Source organism: Salmo trutta, chromosome 36 (genome assembly GCF_901001165.1).
Source record: "Salmo trutta chromosome 36, fSalTru1.1, whole genome shotgun sequence".
Lineage (NCBI taxonomy): Eukaryota > Metazoa > Chordata > Actinopteri > Salmoniformes > Salmonidae > Salmo > Salmo trutta.
Genome location: NC_042992.1, coordinates 38,107,789 through 38,128,289, shown reverse-complemented (window position 1 = coordinate 38,128,289; position 20,501 = coordinate 38,107,789). Strand labels below are relative to the sequence as shown.

General features: G+C 45.8%; 1 protein-coding gene across 2 annotated transcripts in view; it reads left to right on the top strand.

The window, feature by feature from the left end:
- Positions 1-10,267: 10,267 nt before the first annotated feature.
- Positions 10,268-20,501, top strand: part of LOC115176039 (RNA-binding motif, single-stranded-interacting protein 3) — a 229,070-nt gene continuing 218,836 nt past the window's right edge. The window contains exon 1 of one of the 2 annotated variants that reach the window (XM_029735777.1): positions 10,268-11,411. In XM_029735777.1, the coding sequence (XP_029591637.1) occupies positions 11,337-11,411 (75 nt within the window). In that variant the 5' untranslated portion in view covers positions 10,268-11,336. The remainder of the gene's footprint in view (positions 11,412-20,501) is intronic. The other variant, XM_029735776.1, reaches the window with a different exon arrangement.

The window sequence follows — 20,501 nt, the reverse complement described above, 5'->3', positions numbered from 1 at the left end:
GGAGTGCACGTCATTCAGAGAGGGATAGAGAGACCAGGCATGTGGGAGTCAGAGATTGAGGCAGGGTTAGTAATTCAATTTTCAAGATTTACAGTAGCTTAAATTTCATGTGACTGTGTTCTATCACTTATTCTGAATGGGGCCTGTTGTTCCCCCAACATGTTGCTATGATTCATCGTCGCCAAGAGCCAAGAATGGACTTTGTCACAGTAATTCATGTAGCTCTCAGGACAGCAGTTGAAATTAGTCTTGTCTTTAAGGCCTAATTAAAAGGAAATTGTTAAACATATTTTGGGTCAAGTTTCCGAACCTGTAGCCATTCAGGAAAGATTTTCATGCATGACTGTGTCATTAGAGAATTTTTTTGAGATTTGAGATAATACATGTTTTTCATTTCACTGTGGCCTTATTCATTTGATAGCTTGTTTAGTAGTCTTCAGGTCAACTACTTGACCCATTTTTGCACAAAGCACATTCTAGTCACTGCCGTGGCCCGTGAATACAATTTATTATTTTCCCTAGCAGTCCTGAATGTCCCTCATCTCTCTACTTGTTGACCACTGTAGCAGCAACAGCAGCTCTGTCCTCATAAAGTGAGGCAATGGCCTTTGTTATGGGCGCAGGACGGCTCTAATGGGCCCCCTCCTCAGACAGACAGCAACACTCAGAGAAGCAGGTTCTGAACAATTAACCGTGAGCTGTGGGCTTAGTGCCCGACTCCATTGTAGGCGATCTAAACCCGTTAGACTGTGACAGACCATTAACAGGCTGCCAAGGCTTCTTTAAATTGCCTTAACAGTTTACATTGAGCTAGAGTGACTGTGTGTGTGCGTGTGTGTGCGTGTGCGTGTGCGTGCGTGCGTGCGTGCGTGTGTGTGTGTGTCCATGGAGGGATGTTTGGGGTGACTGTGTAGGTAGTGTGTGTGTGTATTTATTGTTTTGGTTAGTGTGTGTGCGTGCGTGCGCTCGAGCATGTGTGCTTTGCACACAGGTGTGTGTGTTATGGAACCTCTTCGGCCACCCCATCCTCACGTTAACACAGAGTTTTCTGCACTGTTGAGTTGCTGAATTATTACTGCCTACATTGTTATTGAGTAATTACCGGATAATGGCCAATTTCAGTGTTTTTAGGGAAATCTATCTAACCATTAAAATTACCAAGGTGCACTCTCACACATCCCTCAGTAAATACTGTAGATTGTTAGTGGAAATAGATACACTAGTATTATAATGCAATGGTGTGTGAAATGGATGTGTTTTCAATTTACTACTAGGAATTTGTCTTTTGAACGATTTTGATTGTTTGCATTTGTACTTAGTCATTTCCATTATGTTACCCTTACCTTGATTGTATCTATGCTTTATCAACTGGTTTATTTCAACGATAACAAGCGTTAGTCCGTGTTTGATAAGCACGTGTTATAAAACCGCGATCGAGGAAATTGCCTCCAACCTGAATGAACAGTTTATGTAGCCCCATCGACCGCTGTGTAGACTTTGCTATTTAAACTGCAGCTACGACGCATATAACTCGATTGATTAAATGAAGCTTGTTTCACAATATGAGTTGTCCCAGCTCTCTATATGACAACCAACTTGTAGTGCAGTACTGGCTATAGTTGACACATCTAAACTGATGTTTGGTGGATGTTCCACCTTAAAACCTCTGTTAAGGGGACCTGCGTGGTCCCGGTACCGGTTCCGACCCGCATTTTTGCTTATTAATCGATATGTGGACACCGTAGATCGAAATGGCTTGCATTGAGCGGTAGCTCTGATTCTCACGGACACAGGAATATATCTCTTCTGCCTGTACGAAGCAGGATGTGAAATCTGACACCACTTGAAGCTGGGAGGTCCCACCTACCATTTCATTAGCTCTTTCATCTGTCCATCAACTCCTTAACATCACAGCCTCTAGCAACGCATATGGCTGGAATCCTTACATCGTAACGCAGCAGGATAGAGTGGTTTTGTCGCTGTAGCACGTTCAGAGATTGATTTATAGCCAGTAATCTAAAATAATTCCAAGATTTGAAAAAAAAAAAAAAACACTTTCTGTTTGTCATATACAGACAAGATTAATATGAGATGAAAGGCGAGTTCCTAATGAGTTCAGGAAGCCGAGCTAGAGCTCTGCCGTGACGTTCACAGCGATGAGGGAAGATGTTTTGATCGAGAGGGATCTTTTAGAAAATATGCACCATTTCTCTAACACTAATTATACAAATATGTATTTTACAGTTATAAGGAAGGTGAAATCTTATAGATAGTCATTTTATACATTTCATATACTGTATTTAGAAACAGAAATGTAATTTCAATCTTTATTCATACAGTTTTGTTGAATAGGAAATACATGTTTATCATATTTGTACTGTATACTTCAGCTTGTGTCCTCAAAAGTGACTAGACCTCAGCGATTTATAAAAAAGTGTTTAGCCTTACTTGGAGTATGCAGCATTAGTTGTTATTATTTATGGATGCTCTCATGATAAATAATAACTTTTGGGGATGACGTTGATTACATTTCCGATTACATTTAGTTACATTTAACAGGATTTAGACATTTCCTGCCGTGACCAGACATTGGCGTTTGCTACCATTAAACATTAAAAGCCACCACAGGGTTGCGAGCACGAGACCACAGGAATACGCAGAATCTGCCAACCATCGAAACCCCATACGCTTCATTTCCTATTGTATAAGACCTGGCTATGCAAATTCCTCGCTGCAGTGTTCCACCAATCTTCATTTAACGGTCACCCATGGTTGATATTAAATGTTTAACACAATGGTGTATGTTTGGTGAACAAGCAACGGGATTAAGTTAGGGTGATAGTGGAATCTTTGGGCAAATTAATTAGCATCTTGTGTTGTTACCTCAGCTTTACATGGAAGTAGTGTCCCTTAGGCTGTTTACACAGGCAGTCCAAATCTGATCTTTTTCCAATAATTGTTCTTTTGACCAATCAGATCAGATCTTTTGCCCGTAATTGGGCAAAAGACCAGAATTGGACTGCCTGTGTAAACGCAGCCATATTGTGATATGTAATTGAGGATTCGAAGACACCTTGTCTGTGAAATCATTGTTCAGTGGATCTTGTTGCACCTGTTTCTGTACCTCTCTGTAATTAATCTGTGACTAGGCGGAGCAGGGAACGTAACTCATCTCGTAGCAAGGGTTGTAAATGATACTCCTCAATTCATGACAGTTCAGTTTGATCACGTCTGGTTCTAGACACACACTCTAGACACACACACACACACACACACACACACACACACACACACACACACACACACACACACACACACACACACACACACACACACACACACACGGGAGCGGGAACACACGCACACACGCAGATGGGTTTTCATATGAGAATTGAAGCTGCCTGGGGCTTTAGTATCAACTTTAATACACCCAAAACATCTGTAAAACATTACCCCTGATTATTTGCTCCTCCAGCGCAACCTACAATATGAGCATAAAAGGGATGTTTGTACATGAACCTTATGTAAATGAAAGACCTGGTGAGGTCTCCTCTCAAATGAAGGTGTGAGGCCCCCGACGCACACATGGGATCAGGAACACACACACACACACACACACACAGCTCGCACGCTCAGTTTGAATGTTCACATCTGCAGTACCCAGTTGCTAGGCCTGGTCTGTTCTGGGCCTGGTCTGTTCTGGGCCTGTTCTGGTCTGTTCTGGGCCTGGTCTGTTCTAGGCCTGGTCTGTTCTGGTCTGGTCTGTTCTGGGCCTGGTCTGTTCTAGGCCTGGTCTGTTCTGGTCTGGTGGGTGGGTGGGTGGTTTCTCCCTCTTCATGGACTGACTGACTGCTACAGACAGCGTAGAGTGAGGGAAGCAGAGCAGACCTTAAGAAACACACCTTGTTACTGCAAGTAATGACTAGGTCTTTAGCCATCTCTCCCCAGAGCCTCTCTCCCCAGAGCCGTGTCCGACGTCCTTTTACTGGGGAAGCAGAGGAGAATGTAATGAAATATATTTCAGACGGAGCTGGATCGTTTTTTTACTCTAGAAATGAGCTGAATGGTTGCAGGAATTTTTTTAACAATTCCCCACTTTATTTTTGGACATTCCACAATGTGTTGTTCTGGCACCAGGGAAACACTTCTTGAACTTGCCTTGTTATAGGAAAAGAGCTTGATGGTTCACTTCCATGTTGGCCCACCACCATCCCTGTACTCCTGACACGTTATTGAACCTTTGGTTACCTCTGTGAAATATCAAGCTGCTCAATGGAGCCAGTGCCAACTTGTATAACATTTGTACAACCCAACCAAGTCCTAGGCTTACTACCAAGGCACACAATATTCACATATGGAATTATGGAAATGTCTCAACCAGTCTGCAGTCTCCAGCAGATCCAGTTTGATGCAGACCTGGGTTCAAATTCTATTTGAAATCTTTCAAAATACTTTGAGCGTTTGCTCTAGCCTGCCTGTGGTGCCAGATGGCCAGGGTTTGCTGTTTTGGGACTATTCTATTGGTCCATTACGCCAGGTACTTTCAGCTCATCAAACACTAATAACGTATGTGTTTTTGTAACGTTGTCACATCGCTCGTTTGTTGTGTGAAAGGAAATGTAGAGCTTTTTGGTTTTTGCAGGAGACGTTCTGCTCCATTTACCGGCTCTCTTTGATGATTTCAGCAGCACTAATTACACAGGCACCCGCCCCGCCGCCGTCACCACGGATGCAATCTCTAAGTGCATCACCCCCCCTCCCCCCCCCAACCTTTTACACTGGCTAATATCTCAGCGCATCGCCTACGGAGTCTCTTACCAGCCTCCAACAATGTCTCACTATAATACTGCTGTACCTAGCCTGTCATTGGTAATGGCGTGCTATGGAAATGGCTCGTTGGAACGTGTGTAGAGTGATGTTCACAGCCTTTTGAAAGTCATACATAACATACATTTGGGTCTCGTAGATTGCTTTGTTGGCTGTAGAATAAATCCGTCAAGCATGAAGCCAATGTTTCGCTGGGAAGGAATGCGTACCACTCGCCTGTAGTATCAGATTCGATTGGAACCTCAATGCATGGTAAAGGACCAGCGTTTTACAATAGTGCACATTGGACTGGCTAATATTATGAGATGAACAGTTATACATTTCATATTCATAGTCATTCATGTACATTTCTTTGTATAGTACATTTTAGTCATTTAGCAGATGCTCTTATCCAGAGCATCTTACAGTTAGTGTATTCATCTTAAGGTAGCTAGGCGATACAACCACATATCACAGGCGTTGTAAGTACACTTTTCCTCAATAAAGCAGCTATCAGCAAAGTCGGTGCTAGTTAGGAAAGGCAAGGGTGTTTTTTATTTTATTTTTCAATATAGTTCTGCACAGCCACAGACGTCTCTCCTGGGCTTGATACTTTGCATGCAGACGATGAGACACAAGGGAAGTTAGTCGAGGGCTGGGGTAGGGTTCTGCTCCATTTACTTTTCTGAAACATTCCCCTCAGAATGGGACTCTCGCTCTGGCTCTGGCGCTCTCTCACTTTCTCTCTCACTTTCTCTCTCTCGCTCTCTTTGTTCCACCGTGACGTTTTGTCATTCCAGAATGGCTCGACGGAGCTTTACTGCACCACTGCTGTCCACCCGTCCTGGTCCTTTCACAGCAAAATGTCGCAACTTTATTTGCTGTTGGCGAGGGAACTTCTCTACTCCTGCCATGTCTTCATAGAAGAACTCAAGCGACCCCTGTCATTACCGTGCCTCTCTAAACCCCTGGCCCGCGTTCAGTTCCCAAACGTTGCGAACGCTGCAGATAGAAATTCCATGAATAGAACCTACATGATTTCTTGGTTGACATCTACTCATGTTTGTTCTACTTTGCATATTTCATGCGTGTCCATCTGAATGCGCCCCTGCTCTCTTCCCACCTGGCCCTCGTCCCACCTCAGCCGTGTCACCCCCAGCCATGTCCCTAGCAACCCCACACGCCCCTAAAACTCCACGATTCTCGAGTGCTCCTCAGGTTGGTTCATGGCTATTAGGCTATAGACTTCTGCCTCGAGCCGATGTACTGTATGTGTTAATTATTAAGGTTAGGATTAGGGCCGGGAAATCTGGTCTTGGAACTGTGCTGAATGGCACTTCAGCCCTCGGAACATGCCGGAATAACCTGAACCTCATATACTAGTCTCTCTGACTGCAGTGGCACAGTACCTCACACCTACCCACAGCTGCACGGCCACCTGACGTGACTCACATAAACTCACCTACTCTCAATCAAATAATCTCACACGCTCTCGATCACACATTCTCAAACACACGCCCGAACACACACACGCACGCTCACATGCACACACACGCTCACGCTCGGACTGACAGGCGTCTGTTACCAAGCATCTCCCATCACTCTAGCACCGGGCCTCCTTTCTCAGTACAAGACAATTTATAACAGCTCAGGTTTTTCTGCGAACAGCCTAATCAGAGAACCAAAGAGAGATTAATAATATGTTCTGTTGTGTTTCATCTAACTGCAGTAGCAACTCTACCTCTCATAGGTTTCATGTTTCTAACTCATTGGTGCTTCTCAACCTCCGCCTTCTTCTCCTTGGCATCCTTGGATGGTAGTAAATGACTCACACAGGAAGTGGAGTGATACAGAACAACGTTGGGCATCTGCGGCGGTCAGGTTCTTGAGCTCCAAGTAGAGCCGCTGTCACTGGCTGCAGTGTTTTTCCACAAATTACTAAGCCCTGTGCTGCTCCCCGCATTCCCACCCCCTCTCCCACCACTCTTCCTTGGCTCGGTGTCAGCACTCCCTCGAATTCCAAGCATCTGGTCAGTTCTAGGAAACGCCTACGACTGTCCAGTGGAAGGAAATGGGAGCCTCTTGATTGCACCGAGCCCCTTGAATAATGTGCCACTCATAGAGAAGTTGTTGCCGAGTAGCGGGGGAGTCAATGGAGATCTTCCAGGGGTTCTGGGGGAGCCTAGTCGTTTCTGTTCTGCTTTCACTCTTAGCTCTCTCTCTCTCTTTGTAGCTTTCTCTCTCAGTCCTGTATCTTCTCAGTGTGGATTCAGGGGTATTAGCAGGATATTTCTCCAGAGTCAGATCAATAAACAGGTCAATAAACAGAAAAGGGCAGGTATTAAAGTATTTACAGAACACTCAAAAATCTCTGGCAATCAAAGAAAATACATGCCAACTTACCATGTAATTTTACTTTCCCATATACATTTGCCTGCAAATGTAGATATGATTTAGTCATTTTTCTAATAACAATAGAACATGTTGGCAATGGCATTAAAGTCAGATCTTCTCTCGAGAGGTAATGTCTCCTCTCACAATGAAGTTGATGACTAAGGACAGCTTTGCTATTCATAGTTCTCATCTGGGTTGTTTAGAGGAGATTGGGATCACTTTGTGCCATGGGAGAACCATCTATCCTACCTGTTCACTTCATATCCCACAGATGACTCACTGCACACTGCATGGCATCTTTACAAGTATCTGTCTGTGTGATTCTCTTCCAGCCCCACAGTACAGCTGTTTGACAATGGCCCCTGGTCAGATCCACACCCAGACTGCTTTGTGATACGGCCGTGTCTCTCTCTGCTCTCACCTCACACAGACTGTGATGTTTCCATACAGCCGTCCTTCCCTTCGCCCCCTCGCTCCAGCTCTGTCTCCCTGGAAGCTGCAGAGATGAATCAGGGCTTGTGTGCGCATATTTTTGCGTGTGCGTTTCGAGTGTGTGTGTGCGCGTGCGTGCGTGTGCACGTGCGTGTGTGGGGAACCTATGCATCACTATCAATCACAGGGAGAAAAAAAACGGTATCTTTCCATCCCTCTTTCTGTTGGCGGCCATGATTAAACAGCTGGCTTCATATCGCCCCTGTCCTCAGCCTGACGTCAGTCCACTGATTCACTTCAGAGCCCCTATCAGTGCCGAGGCAGAGCTGGCACATCCACATTCACCCACCCTCTTTCCTTTTGCAATGATGGAATACAGAGCAGAATATTTGGATGAACGTTGGGCCTTACTTGCATACCCGCCCACATAATGTTTACAAGTCTTGAGCCATTAAATGCTGACTTATAAAACTTCAACATTAGCCAAGAGTGTCTGCCTCGTTCCAAGTAAGTATTGAGTCTCAATTGAAGGGCTGCAAGTTCCAAACCCAGATATGGCAATAACAATTAGTTAAGTGTTAACGTGTCAATCCTGAGTAGTAATTTGTGAAAGTATGCACCAAAGGCAGTAGACGTAACCACACAAAATGTCAGAATGCTCTCTCTCGCTCTCTCTCGCTCTCACTCTACTTGTCTCTCTTTCTTATTGTTTTCTGCCCCCCCCCCACTCTCACTCTTTCTTTCTCTCCCCCTCCATCCCTCCATTCTGCGAGTAACCCTGCCAGTCCTTCTGTCCTGGAGCTGTTAATCTGCTAATCCACAATCGATATCTGCCTAATCTCTTTTCCACAGATAAATGAGGCCTATCTGATCATTTTGTTTTCTTCCACACGCCATAGCCCTTCTCTCTCTCTCTCTCTCTCGCTGCTTTGTTTCTGTCCGTGGGATGCTAGTACTGATTCAGTCTGCCCACTAGCATGCGTTGCCATGTACTCTACTGTATACATAACTACATGTTTGAATGAGGAAAGAAATCGCCATTGTAAATCCATGTGCAAATTGTGGCATAATTGAGCTGGGACCTATTTTTTTAAGTGATGCACTGAAAATCGGTAATTTGGTCTGAAAACGTCAATTATTGTTTAAGGGGAAATTACCCTCGTGGGTTTGGTCTGTCTGTGTGAATTCTCCCTCAGTGACTGTAGTATTGCTTGACAAATCTATAGCAAATGTTTGTCATTTGAAATGCTTTGCATACCACATTTGATTGATTTTTTATTGATTTTTATAGTTCTTTGCTCACTTTGAAATCAAGGATAATTTGCTAATTGAGTTGATTGAGTTAATTGAGTTAATTGAGTTGACTGAAAACAGAAGCCCATGAACTTGTGGACTTGCACTCACTGACCTCCATAGGTTAAGCCACAGTCTGTGTGTGCTGCTACGGTTCCTCGCAGGCCAAAGAGAAGGTAAAAAACTGCCTTACTACCATCCTGCTGCTGTCCATTGGACTCCACTGTCATGCTATAGTCTATTGTAGTGGGTAGAGCCTGACCTTTGTAACGCCAGGATAGTCGGTTTGATTCCCTGGACCACCCATAAAATGTATGCACGCATGCCTTTGGATAAAATTGTCTGCTAAATGGCATGTATTAGATATTATAGCATCAAACAGTGTCAGTTTATAGCTGGTAGTATATATAGAGAGTGATTTTCCCTCCAGCACTCTTTACCCAACACTTTGATCTCTCTTCGCACCAAACGGCCACATACCGGCCACATCTAGATGCGGGTGGAAAGTGTTCTCAATGTTGTCGTTTCATAGCGAGAGGAGCTTAACTGGTCAGGTAGAATGTGCTATGTCAGGAAACATTTTTGTTGATATTTGAGTCATTTACCAGACGTTTATCCAGAGCGACTTACAGGAGCAATTAGGGTTAAGTGCCTTGCTCAAGGGCACCTCAACAGATGTTTTTCACCTTGTCAGCTCGGGGTATTGAATTAGCGGCCATTCAGTTACTAGCCCAATGCTCTTACCGCTAGGCTACCTGCCACCCCCAACATGTGGAGGCATAGCACCCAGAGTGATCATTTAGAAAGGATTGTAAATTATGTTTGCATTTGAGTATGTTTTTAAGTGCTGGTCTGTCATGGTTAGACGGGAAAAACAAGCACAATACGTTTGCACAAATATGATGTATCATCACAGCAATATGGAGGGTATAAATTAGACAGGACGTTGATGCACTGTCGCTAACTGACAGTGTCATTTACCTCCGAGAGAAAAGTGAACGCTTGAAACATACCTAAGCAAAACCTATCGTTGTTTTATAGTTTTATACAAGTATAGGAGTCATGTTTAAGATGACTGATTTCTTCAGAAATAAAATCATCCCACATTGATGGAGGAGAGTTTAAACCAGGCGTTAGGTCCTTTGGCAGCCAGTAGGGGGAATAGCCTGCCTGCCTGCCTGCCGTCCCCTCTCCCCACTCCTTTCTCTGGCTGTGGAAATACTGCAGCCCCCTGATCTGCATCTGGATCGCTCTCTCACACTGAGCCGACTCAAGTCCCTCCTACCGGCTGTGCAGGACGAGCCCCCTTCACCACACACGCACACACACACACACACACACAGACAGACAGAGAGAGAGAGAGAATTTTACAAGAGCAGGAAAAGGGAGGAGCGCAGACAGGAGACTCTCTGGCTTGTCTGTCTGTTGGGCACCTGGGACACTGTCATTGTGCTTCTCATTCTAGTATTTTTTTCTCTCCTTCTCTGAACCAGCGGACCGGTCGGGAGTCCTTTTTTTTCTCCGGTGCCGTATCAGTTAGGAACTGGGATTGTTTCTGTGTAATCTGCTCTGCTCTGGCTGAACCGTTACACACTGCGATTGCTTCATTGGTTTGTTCCTGCCTGTCTCTTGCGTTCCGACTCGGACCCTTCCCAAAGTGCATTTGTTAGTGCGCTGCTGAGGATATATCCTGTGTCCGACAGTACAACATAGAGCAGCTGGGATATCAGACTATAGAAGAGAGAGAGAGAGCGAGAGAGCAGCCGAGTGAGCAACAGAGAGAGGCAGATACAGAGAGAGTGAGAGAGATTGAAGCCGAGGAGCGAGGTAAGCTATAGCGAGACAGCTTAAATAGAAAAGTGATCTTTATATCCTGCCCTTTTCCTTGTTTTTCCTTTTCTCCTCTACTACACTCTCCTGTGCCAGCAATTTGTTCGCAGGACTGCTTAGAACCACTGCCACCTGCTTATCTTCCTCCTCTACCTCTCTTCTCACGCGTTACTATCCGACGCCAGCCAGTGAGGGAAAGACAGGACACGCAGACAGGACAAGCAGACAGGACACGCAGACAGGACACGCAGACAGGACAAGCAGCAGCGTCCGTTTTTGAACTCTTGTGGGGAATATTTTTGAGAAACTGAACGAGCATCTGCCGAGCTCTACTCCAGGAGATTTAACTGAAAGGCGTTGTCGGGCAGGAACTACCCCCACAGAGGCAACCCCTCTCCCAGCCACTCTCCGTCAGACGAACCCTGCTTGCTCTCCGGAGGACCAGCAGTGATTCAACACACCAGTGTGGACGGGAAAAATAAGGGACCTACAGTCAGAGAGCCAAGCCCCAGTACTACTAACGCTCGTCCGACCGCCTCCGCGCAACCATTCCTTGCCACGGCGCTAAGGATTCCAGCTATATGGGCAAGCGATTGGAACAGCAACCAATGTACCCTCAGTACACATACTACTACCCCCACTACCTCCAGACCAAGGTAGGGCACCCACGGCTCATCACTTCAGTACCTTTAACCTCCCTCCCTCCCACACCCCTACCTCCTCCCATCCTCCTACTCTAATCCTCCCCCTCCTTCGCTCCTCCTGTCAAGCCGCTGAGTGGGGATGGGGTGTGAACGATGGCTGGCCTTGGCCGTGATGGTTTCAGATGGCAAGTAGCTTTCTGGGGTTTGCATGTCTCTCTCACTTGGTGAGGCATCACAACGCTAGCTTGTCCAGCCTCGGCACGGCTAGTGGAGCTGTCCGGAAGATTGATTAATTAAGGCTAACTGGATTGGAGCGTGATAGGTCTCTCCTATGTTGCGATTGTTAGGTTGGCAAACTGTTAATCACACTGGCTTTGTCACGTTTCTTGGTCTACTATATTAAGATACTGAGAATTAATATTGGGTGAAATATCAAGAGGGTGGCGTGTCATGAGTCAGAAACACAATGAGAACCACAATTGAAATAAGCCTCCAGGCTTTTTGTGTTTTTATCCTCAATCATTTTTTATGTATTTAATGTTGTCTTCGCCTGGAGCAGCCTAATACTTTTCATTATCTAATACATTCCATAAATCAACCAATGAGACGACTACACACCCATATCTCCTATCCTGGCTCAGCCATGCCTTCATCCTTAGAACTGACATGGTGGCCAGCCACAGGCTGAAAGTAAACAGGCATCCGCCAGGGCTGCCTATATTTGCTCTAGCCGTTGTATGCATCACTACCTTTGGCGTGGAAACCTAGGCTCTGGTTGGTGGCTGATGGCGGGACAGTTGGTAGACTTAACGTCCTCCGTCATTAAAAATAGAAACTAATGCAGATAAAGCCATGGAACGTCTTTCGTCATCTTCCCTTCCTCTTATAAAGAGCTGCTGAGGTAGCTAGCTCGAGGATCCTAGAGGAGAATATCGGCAGCCCGACCTGGTAGCCCACTGGTTTCTCTTCTGATTTATAGTTTAATACATTTGTGCTGCGGCCATATGGCTTCTCTCTCACTCTGCCCCCTCCCCTCTCTATCCCTCTTTTCCTCTGCCTCTCCCTCCTTTTTCTCTGTCATATCTCAGAGGAGCTCATCTCAGGTCTCTCAATCAGAGGTCCCCTCAGCCCTCCTTTCCTTCCGCTCTCCCTCCCTCCCTCCCTCACCACTCCACTGCAAGCCCCCTCTTCGTTGTCGACTCCCACTCAAGGTCAGAGCAGATCGGGCCCAGCCTCCGTCAGCGATTGATGTATCCTTGAGTGCGATATCCATGTCATGCAAACTCGTCTGACCAACGGCGGCGAACAAACCCAACAGCACCTTTTTTAAAGTCGTCGAGAAATGGTTTATTTTCCCGGCTAGTTACTCTAGCTGGTGCCCATTACGAGTATGTATGTATGGCATATGTATGTATGGTCCTCTGACCAGGGCCAGTGATGTGAGAGCAGAAGGCTCTCTCTGTGACTGAGAGTGCAGGTTAGGGAGAGCTGCTATCCCACGCTACCATTAATGATCATTGATCGGTAGATTATAGGGTAGGGCATTGGCAGGCAGGCGTGAGGGCTGGGCCTCAGCATCAGACGGCAGCCGCTTGGCCACACAGGCAAGCAGCCTCTCTCCCACCCTGAATTAAGCATCCATCTAAAGTCATCCAGGACTGTCTATTCATCTTCATTTCAGCATGCTCTGGATAGGGCCTCATTCTCCCAAGGGGGCATAAATAACTGCCAGCGATGAAGGAGATAGGGATTCTAGGGAACGTAACTCATACCAAATTGTTGCCATGCTCGTCCTTTCCCGACTCCATTTTATGACACATATCGGAAATACTTCTCCGCCCGCCGAGGAATATATAGAATCTCCAGAACATCTGGGTTCCATTAGGATGAAAAAGTATATTATGAGTTTAACACTGCCTTACATCTTCTCGGTATGAAGGAATTTCATTGTCCGAGGCGTTTTCAATTTCAAATGTCTCATACCTTCGCATATATTTTGCTGGACCCGCCGCCGTTTGTCGACCACGTGGCGGTCAACGGCGAGGATTGGCATGTAAAACTCAGAAAGGAGATGAAACAATAACATTTGGCCTTCTATTGATTAGTGCAGTGGAACATAGTGATTTAATCCTGAAAGAGCATTTCTACGGCTTGTTTTTTTTACGAAGGTGAAGGGAGCCTGCAGGACAGTGCTTTGATAAGGGAATCGTTTAAAGGCCTGTTTCTATTCCCATGCTGCTCTGTGAACGAACGGAGCCAACGCTGAATCTCTCTCAGATATGGTACTTTGTTGAACATGGTGACTAGGATTTCACTAGTATTCTGTATTTGATTTGAGTATTTGTTTGGTTTTAATCGTAAGTGAATTATAGATGTTATACAAATGAGGAAATGACAGTGAATATATGTTCCCTTAGCGATTACACCTCACAGATCAATGATGTCATTTAATGATAGTTATTATGGGAAATGTGTGCATTTCATCCAAACGCTATGTCTGTATGCAAAATTCTGTATGCCTTGGCATGTCATGATTATCCTTAGAAACTTGAATTGACAGCTATTTTGGTTTACGACTACAGAATTACCAAAGTACAAATTGCGGAAGATCCCGTTTATTTGCCCCTTTTTGAATGCGTCTCCTTTTTTTGATGAATTGCCTCGCTTATGCAGAGGCTCTCATCTTCTACGGGACAGCCTACAGTAGTCACCAGAGTCCACTGTACTACGATGACACCCCCTCATAGTCCTAGTCATTACACCCTTCCTATCAAGAGATGAGAGAGACAGCCACACACACCGTCTGTGTTACAGTCACGCCAGTCGAGCATACAGAGAGAAGCTAAGAGGCGGACACAGAGATAGATTTAACAAAGGCTAATATCCCGGGCCTTAAGTAAACACCAGTCAACGGAGGCCATTGAGTGGCTTTATGTCTGTGTCTGCCTGGACCTTGGGATCCATTTATACTCTCTCTAATTCCTTATGGTGGGAGAGTGGGGGTAGGAGATGGGGGGTGGGGGCGGTGGGAGGGAGGCTGGGGCGGGTTAAAAGCAAGGAAAAAGGGTTTGGTTACATTACACGGGGTGAGCCATTGTGCTGCAGAAATAACAACAGAACCATCTAAATCCTGCTGCTTTCAAGCCTGGCTGACACCCGCTGGCTGGCCAGCGCTGTCAGTATATCCCCATTCTGGGTGTAGCCTTTCAGTGTCGCCTCATCAAAGGCAGAGCAAAGCGAAAGTTCAATTCTTTTGGGGTTAAATTGGGTTTTAATGGTGGACATGCTGTGGAACAGAGCTAGTCATCTGCTTGCTGCAAATCTCCACGAGGGCAGCACAAAGCGCTCCAGCTAGGAGAGGATATTACATTTAGTGTTCACGAGCTAAAGGCTTATTACTCATGTGATGCAACATATTAATATAACACAGACAGCGTCACGGAACACAACTAGTCATTTATAGACACAATTGTAAATACATCCTTCAAGAGGGATTGAACGAAACCACATGCCGAGGCCGTGCTGTTGAAATACGCGCATTAAGCTAATTTAGTCAGTATACGGCGAAGGTTGGCAGCGACCTCTCAGCTACCTCCCTCTCTACCTTGTTTTCCCTCCCCCGGATCACCGCCACTATCCGGGGGCTTTTGATCATTAATCAACCCACGCCCGCATCTCTGGTTTTTATCTGCCTAACGCCTGTTATCTCGCCATACAATCCCTCTCCCTGTAGCTGTCACTCAGTGGAGTGGATAGCTTCATTTATCTACCTGTGTGCTGTACATAACACAGCGCCGGGGCACTCTGGCCCCCTTCTCATTTATCAACTGACAACTCGGCCCCCTATCTACACACATACATTACTGTACCCGCTGCCCGCAGCCACTGCTTCCCCCTAAGCACTGAGTGAGCTACAGAGGCCTGGGGCCTCATTTATAAACGTTGCGAATGCCCAAAATATGCCCCAAAACATGCGTGCGCCACTTTTCACGCAGAAGTTGGCATTTATCAAACTTAACTTGACGTGGAAATGTGCTTATCCTCCCGCAAGCCTTAGACCATACGTACGCACCGTTTCTAGTGGTTGAAGTATTGCATTTCAAGAAGGCGAAAGGAGCCTAGTAGCCTTGCACAACAACACAACAACCACAACAAAAACAACCACAAAAACACTGGTAGCCTACCTAAATATAATAACAAGATGCACAAATCAAAAACACTGGTAGCCTACCTAAATATAATAACAAGATGCACAAATCAAAAACACTGGTAGCCTACCTAAATATAATAACAAGATGCACAAATCTGCCATTAGTGATCATTTGCCATTATCTTTGTATTCTACAATCATTAGAAATAGGCATACGTTTCCAATTATTTTGGTCATTTCATTTCCATGATCATTGCAGAACATTTGTCTGACTCACCTTGTCTGACTGCGATAGACCAAAATAGCCTATAGGCCTACAACGATTAAGTTAGTATATAGGCTACCATTCGTCCCATCTCTCATTTAATTGGACCCACTTCACAGAAAAGCTCTTTCAAGTATTTTGCTCTCTGCGATCCGATCCGAAGCTGATAGTTTAATGGTAGAACAGAGATGGTTCACCTTTTCCGTTGACGTTTTGTCTGTTTTACGCCAGGTCTGATTTATAACGACAAACGTGCGTGTGTATGGTGTGTCCCAAGTTAATACATCTCTATACTTTGTTTTAAATGTACTCAACATTTATAAATTAGGCCCCTGCCCCTTACACACTCAGGTCCATATCTCATTATGGCTGCTTTGTGAAAGTGTGTTCTGCCTTTCAACATTCAATATTCATTCTATCGAAGACAATAAAAAAACTGGGAGAATTTGATGGAATCTTCCATTTCCTCTGTTCCAGTCTTTTCTAGTTGCACCCGCAGAGCTATAACGATCAGGTGGGATTTAGGGACTTGGATTTACTGTTAAATGTATTCTCCTGTAAATGTAACTGTAGCACAATGAATGTAGGCATAGTGTAACCTGCATACCCTGAATTGCTTATAACCACAGATGCTCCCTGATTGTGAGTCTGTGAGTGAGTGCTGCTGGTGGTGGTGTCAGTGTGACCTCAGGGAGCCCTCGTCACTGTGTTCTCTGTCCCCGGCCATCTGGAGCCACAGGCAGCTCTGCTCTGCTCTACAGAGGGAAGCTAGGCTGCTGCTGCTGCTGCTGCTGCATGGGGGGGGCAGGGGCCAGAGTATAGCAGAGTCCTGCAGCACTACAGTGGAGTGGAGTGGGCTCAGGGATGCCCAGTGGAGTCCTTCTGCGGATTCCTTTGTTTCCCGGTCTTGCTTTTCTGCAAGTGCACACTCATTTTTTTTGGTCTTTGATGCTGTGGCTCATACACATGACCTTCGTTGCTGTCTCTCCCTCCCTCTCTTTTTTTCTTGCCTTTCAAGTTCACTCCCATTTGTATCTCCCTCGCTCCATCATTTTCTCTCTTTCGTTCCTCCTCTTTTTCTGTCTAACACCCTCTTTCCTGGAGCCCCCGCTGACTACTGTGCAGGATGGCAGGAGTGGTGGTCGAGGCACCTTCTGTAAATGCCCATTTTTACATTCACTTACGGATATTAACGTCAGAGAAGTAGGACATGAGTAGAACTAGCTGCAGGGCTGGAACACCAAGTGCCTTGTATTCTGAACTGCGTAACTGCAATTCCGAGGGTACAAGATACCATCTCACTTTGCCCCATTCTGGAAAGACAGGACAGAGCAGACAGAATGTTTATGAGAGAGCCTGCTGTGAGTGCCGTTCCCTGTTAGCGTGTACTTGCCTCTCCGAGCGAGGTTAGGCAGCAGCTATGGGGTTGAGGGTCTTAGCTACATCTGGAAGAGACTGACAGGATGTTAGTGAAAGGTGTGTTGTTCTACTGTAACCGTAGACCCGGCTGTCTGTCTGCTGTGTCTGGCCTGCCTCTGCTCTGTCAGCCCAGCTTCAGGACGGAAAGTGCGGTGTGGTACCCAGAGTGTCGGTGTGGCGCAGTGCTCTCTCGCTCAGAGCTAGCCGGGGTAATTGCTCCTGCATTTTTAACGAAGGGGCTTCGTTTGAAGAAGCCGATGGAACCCCTGCTTTTCACGTACTAAGAGAAAGGCTGTTAGTTCGCATGCGGCTGTCCGGGAGTCTGTGAGAGTGAGTGGCTTGTCTCTATTTTTATACGCAATGACAGATAATCATCAGCCTAGACTAGCCATCCTCTCAGGGACATGGCATGGCTGTCCCAGCACTCCGTATGGTTTCAGCTTATTATAGGGTTATATTCTAGTCTGTGGTCTGAGCCATACCAGCCGTCGATGTTATGACAAACACAGAAAGCCTAATGACATCGAAGCAGAGAGTAGAGCTCCCCACTCAAAATGAGCCTATGTTTTAAGACAAAACAGCCCGCAGAGAATAACAGAAACAGAGTTAAGAGTTTCTGGAAATTGTTAAAAAACGGGAGTCTCACTTAAAGTTACAACCTTGTTCAAATGGGGAGCCTTTTTGGGTTAGCACTCTGGGAAGCGTACCAGGGTTTGCATGTTGGAGTAAGAGAGTTTTGTCTAGCGGTCACATTTTTCATTATGGGATTTCATCGTCCTAATAATGACATCATGGTTTGACAATACTAATCCTTTGGCTGTGCACATCTCACTCTGTGGAATTAGCTTTTTATTTCCATTCCAGCCACACAAACCAATGACCTAGTGTCTCTAATCAGATCTGCAGACATGGAAATGGAGGGAGATTTGAGTCACAGACATGCAAATGGCGGTGTAGCCTTACCAGGGAGGCCCAGCCTGGCCTCTCAAACATGTATAACCCCTAACATTTACCCTACAGAGCCGCACTAGCAATGGTAGACTCAATGAAAATACTGTCACACCTGCTTGAAAAATGGCTCAGGAAAAAGCCAATTCCGCTGTGAATGAGGATAAGCAAATAGGCATAAGGGCTTGAATAGCTGCCAGTACTGCCGGATCCTTCTAACTAAATCACAATGAGTTCCTATACAAACAGAGATAGGTGCAGCAATTTTGTGTGGCAGATGAACCTTTTCAAGCTTATGGGCGAACAGGGATAACCAAACGCAAACAGCCCTTTCTCTGGACTCTATTCGTGTTAAATGACTCAAGCCGCATTTGTGGTTTTTGTCTGAGTGATTATTTTGGCAGACCTTCAGAACGCCCTAACCCCTCCCCAATGCCACGGCTTGGTATTAGTCAGTGTGTGGAAAAACACAGAGTGCGACAGGTAGGCGGCATGAATTACAGTGCAACGACACCGGTGTAGGACGAGGGAGAGCCAAGTAGTCACGCAGCAGGAGGGTGAATGGAGAGTCCGAGAACGCCGTCTGCATTATAGAGTCGAATAGGAGGAAGGATTATTATTCTTCGGCAGTAATTAGTAGCACATAAACAGCCGTCGGCAACAGAATTAAAAAGGTGTCATTATGATGTGTGTTCTCCATACAAGATGTCTCTTCTTGCACTTTTCAATAGTTAATCACTCTGCTTTGCAGTCAGACACATATTCTCGGGGTTAAGGTTACATTTTGTAACAGATGACTGCATGTGACTGACCTGCATGGTTCAGGCTTTGATGTAGAACACCAGTTCCTCCTGCACAATCTGCACTGGTGCGTACAGTATTTCCCATCTCTTCTCCTTTCGTAAATTATTAAGGTCACCCACATGTTCTGGGGAGAAGAGGAGAGGGAAGTTGCATACCGCGAGTCGACGGCTTAATGCCTCGTGTCTGTGAGAGAGAAACAAACCTTATTTGGCATGAAAGGGCGTCACGACAGCGCCAGTTAGAGTTGTGAATGAAATCTAGCCTACTAAATGCAAATGTTAGTTTTTGAATACTTACTGTGGAAGTGTGAATAGAATCTAATTGTTTTTCCTATATTTTGAGTCCTTGGGCTTTTTTAGAATACATGGGTAAGAAAACACTTGATTATTAATTCCCTGTCGCATTCCCCTCTCTCATTAGCTTTTTTGAGGACCCTGTGGAAGACTGCTATCCATTATTTATCACCTAGCCCCAAAACAGCAGCTGCATGCTTGTGTAATTGCCATATGTTCTGCTTTTGCAAGCATATTGGGAAGAATTATTTTGTAAAGTGATTTATATCAGGCTTGCGAGGACACACTGCAACAGACATCTCCAGAACTTGTTCTCTGCTAACAATGACTGATCAAAAAAGTTCTCAGCTCCGATAACTTGAACTTTAGGCCACATTGGCCAATTAACCACAATGGCATCTTGCCTAGTATCTGCAGATGCTCCGGCAGAGCTCCTGTCTCACCATTAGAATTCAGCCGATAAAGCAATCAAGACTTGCTGGTACAGAGCTGCAGTCTGCTCCATTCAGTCCTCAGCACTTTGGGCCTGCAATTATTCACCAAGCTGACATGGCCTCTCCTCCAAACGTTGAATAAACACTCCGGTAACAGTGACGCAACGTCCCCCTAGCCACGCAGCTACAGTTCTAATCGTTTAGACTGTTACTGTAGCCTCTCTGAAATGTTTATGCCCCATTTATGTATCTCCGTTCGAGAGCGGATCGTCTGCCGTTCTGTTTGGGTAGGGTTCGCAGTTTTACAGCCGGAGGTAGCTGCAGCAGGAGGCCCTCTATCCGGCCTTGTAGGGGCATGGACTCCCTTCGCTTCCAGTCCCAGGGCTTGTCTGTAGCATTAGCGCTGCACATCTGTTTATCCCATCCACATGTGTAGAGGAGGCCCATGCCGTTATACTGAGCAATTACCGGCATGATTGGTGGAAGAGGGAGGTCCTTTAAAGGCTGTCTAACGGGGGGGGGGTTATCTAGCGGATCACTGGCGTTGTCGTGTCATTACCGTAGCGATGGCCGGGGGGCCTCGTTTGCACCAAGAGGGCTGAGGTAACCCCCCCCCCCCCCCCGACATGTGAGTGCGGGTCAGCCAAGGTCACCACACCAAAGAGCCCGACGCAGCGCCTTCAGACATGCATACATAAGAATGTATTGAGATGTATATGGAGATAACGAATTGAGTACATGCACACAAGAATAGTTTGTGAGAGAAAACATTATTTTATGTATGTACAG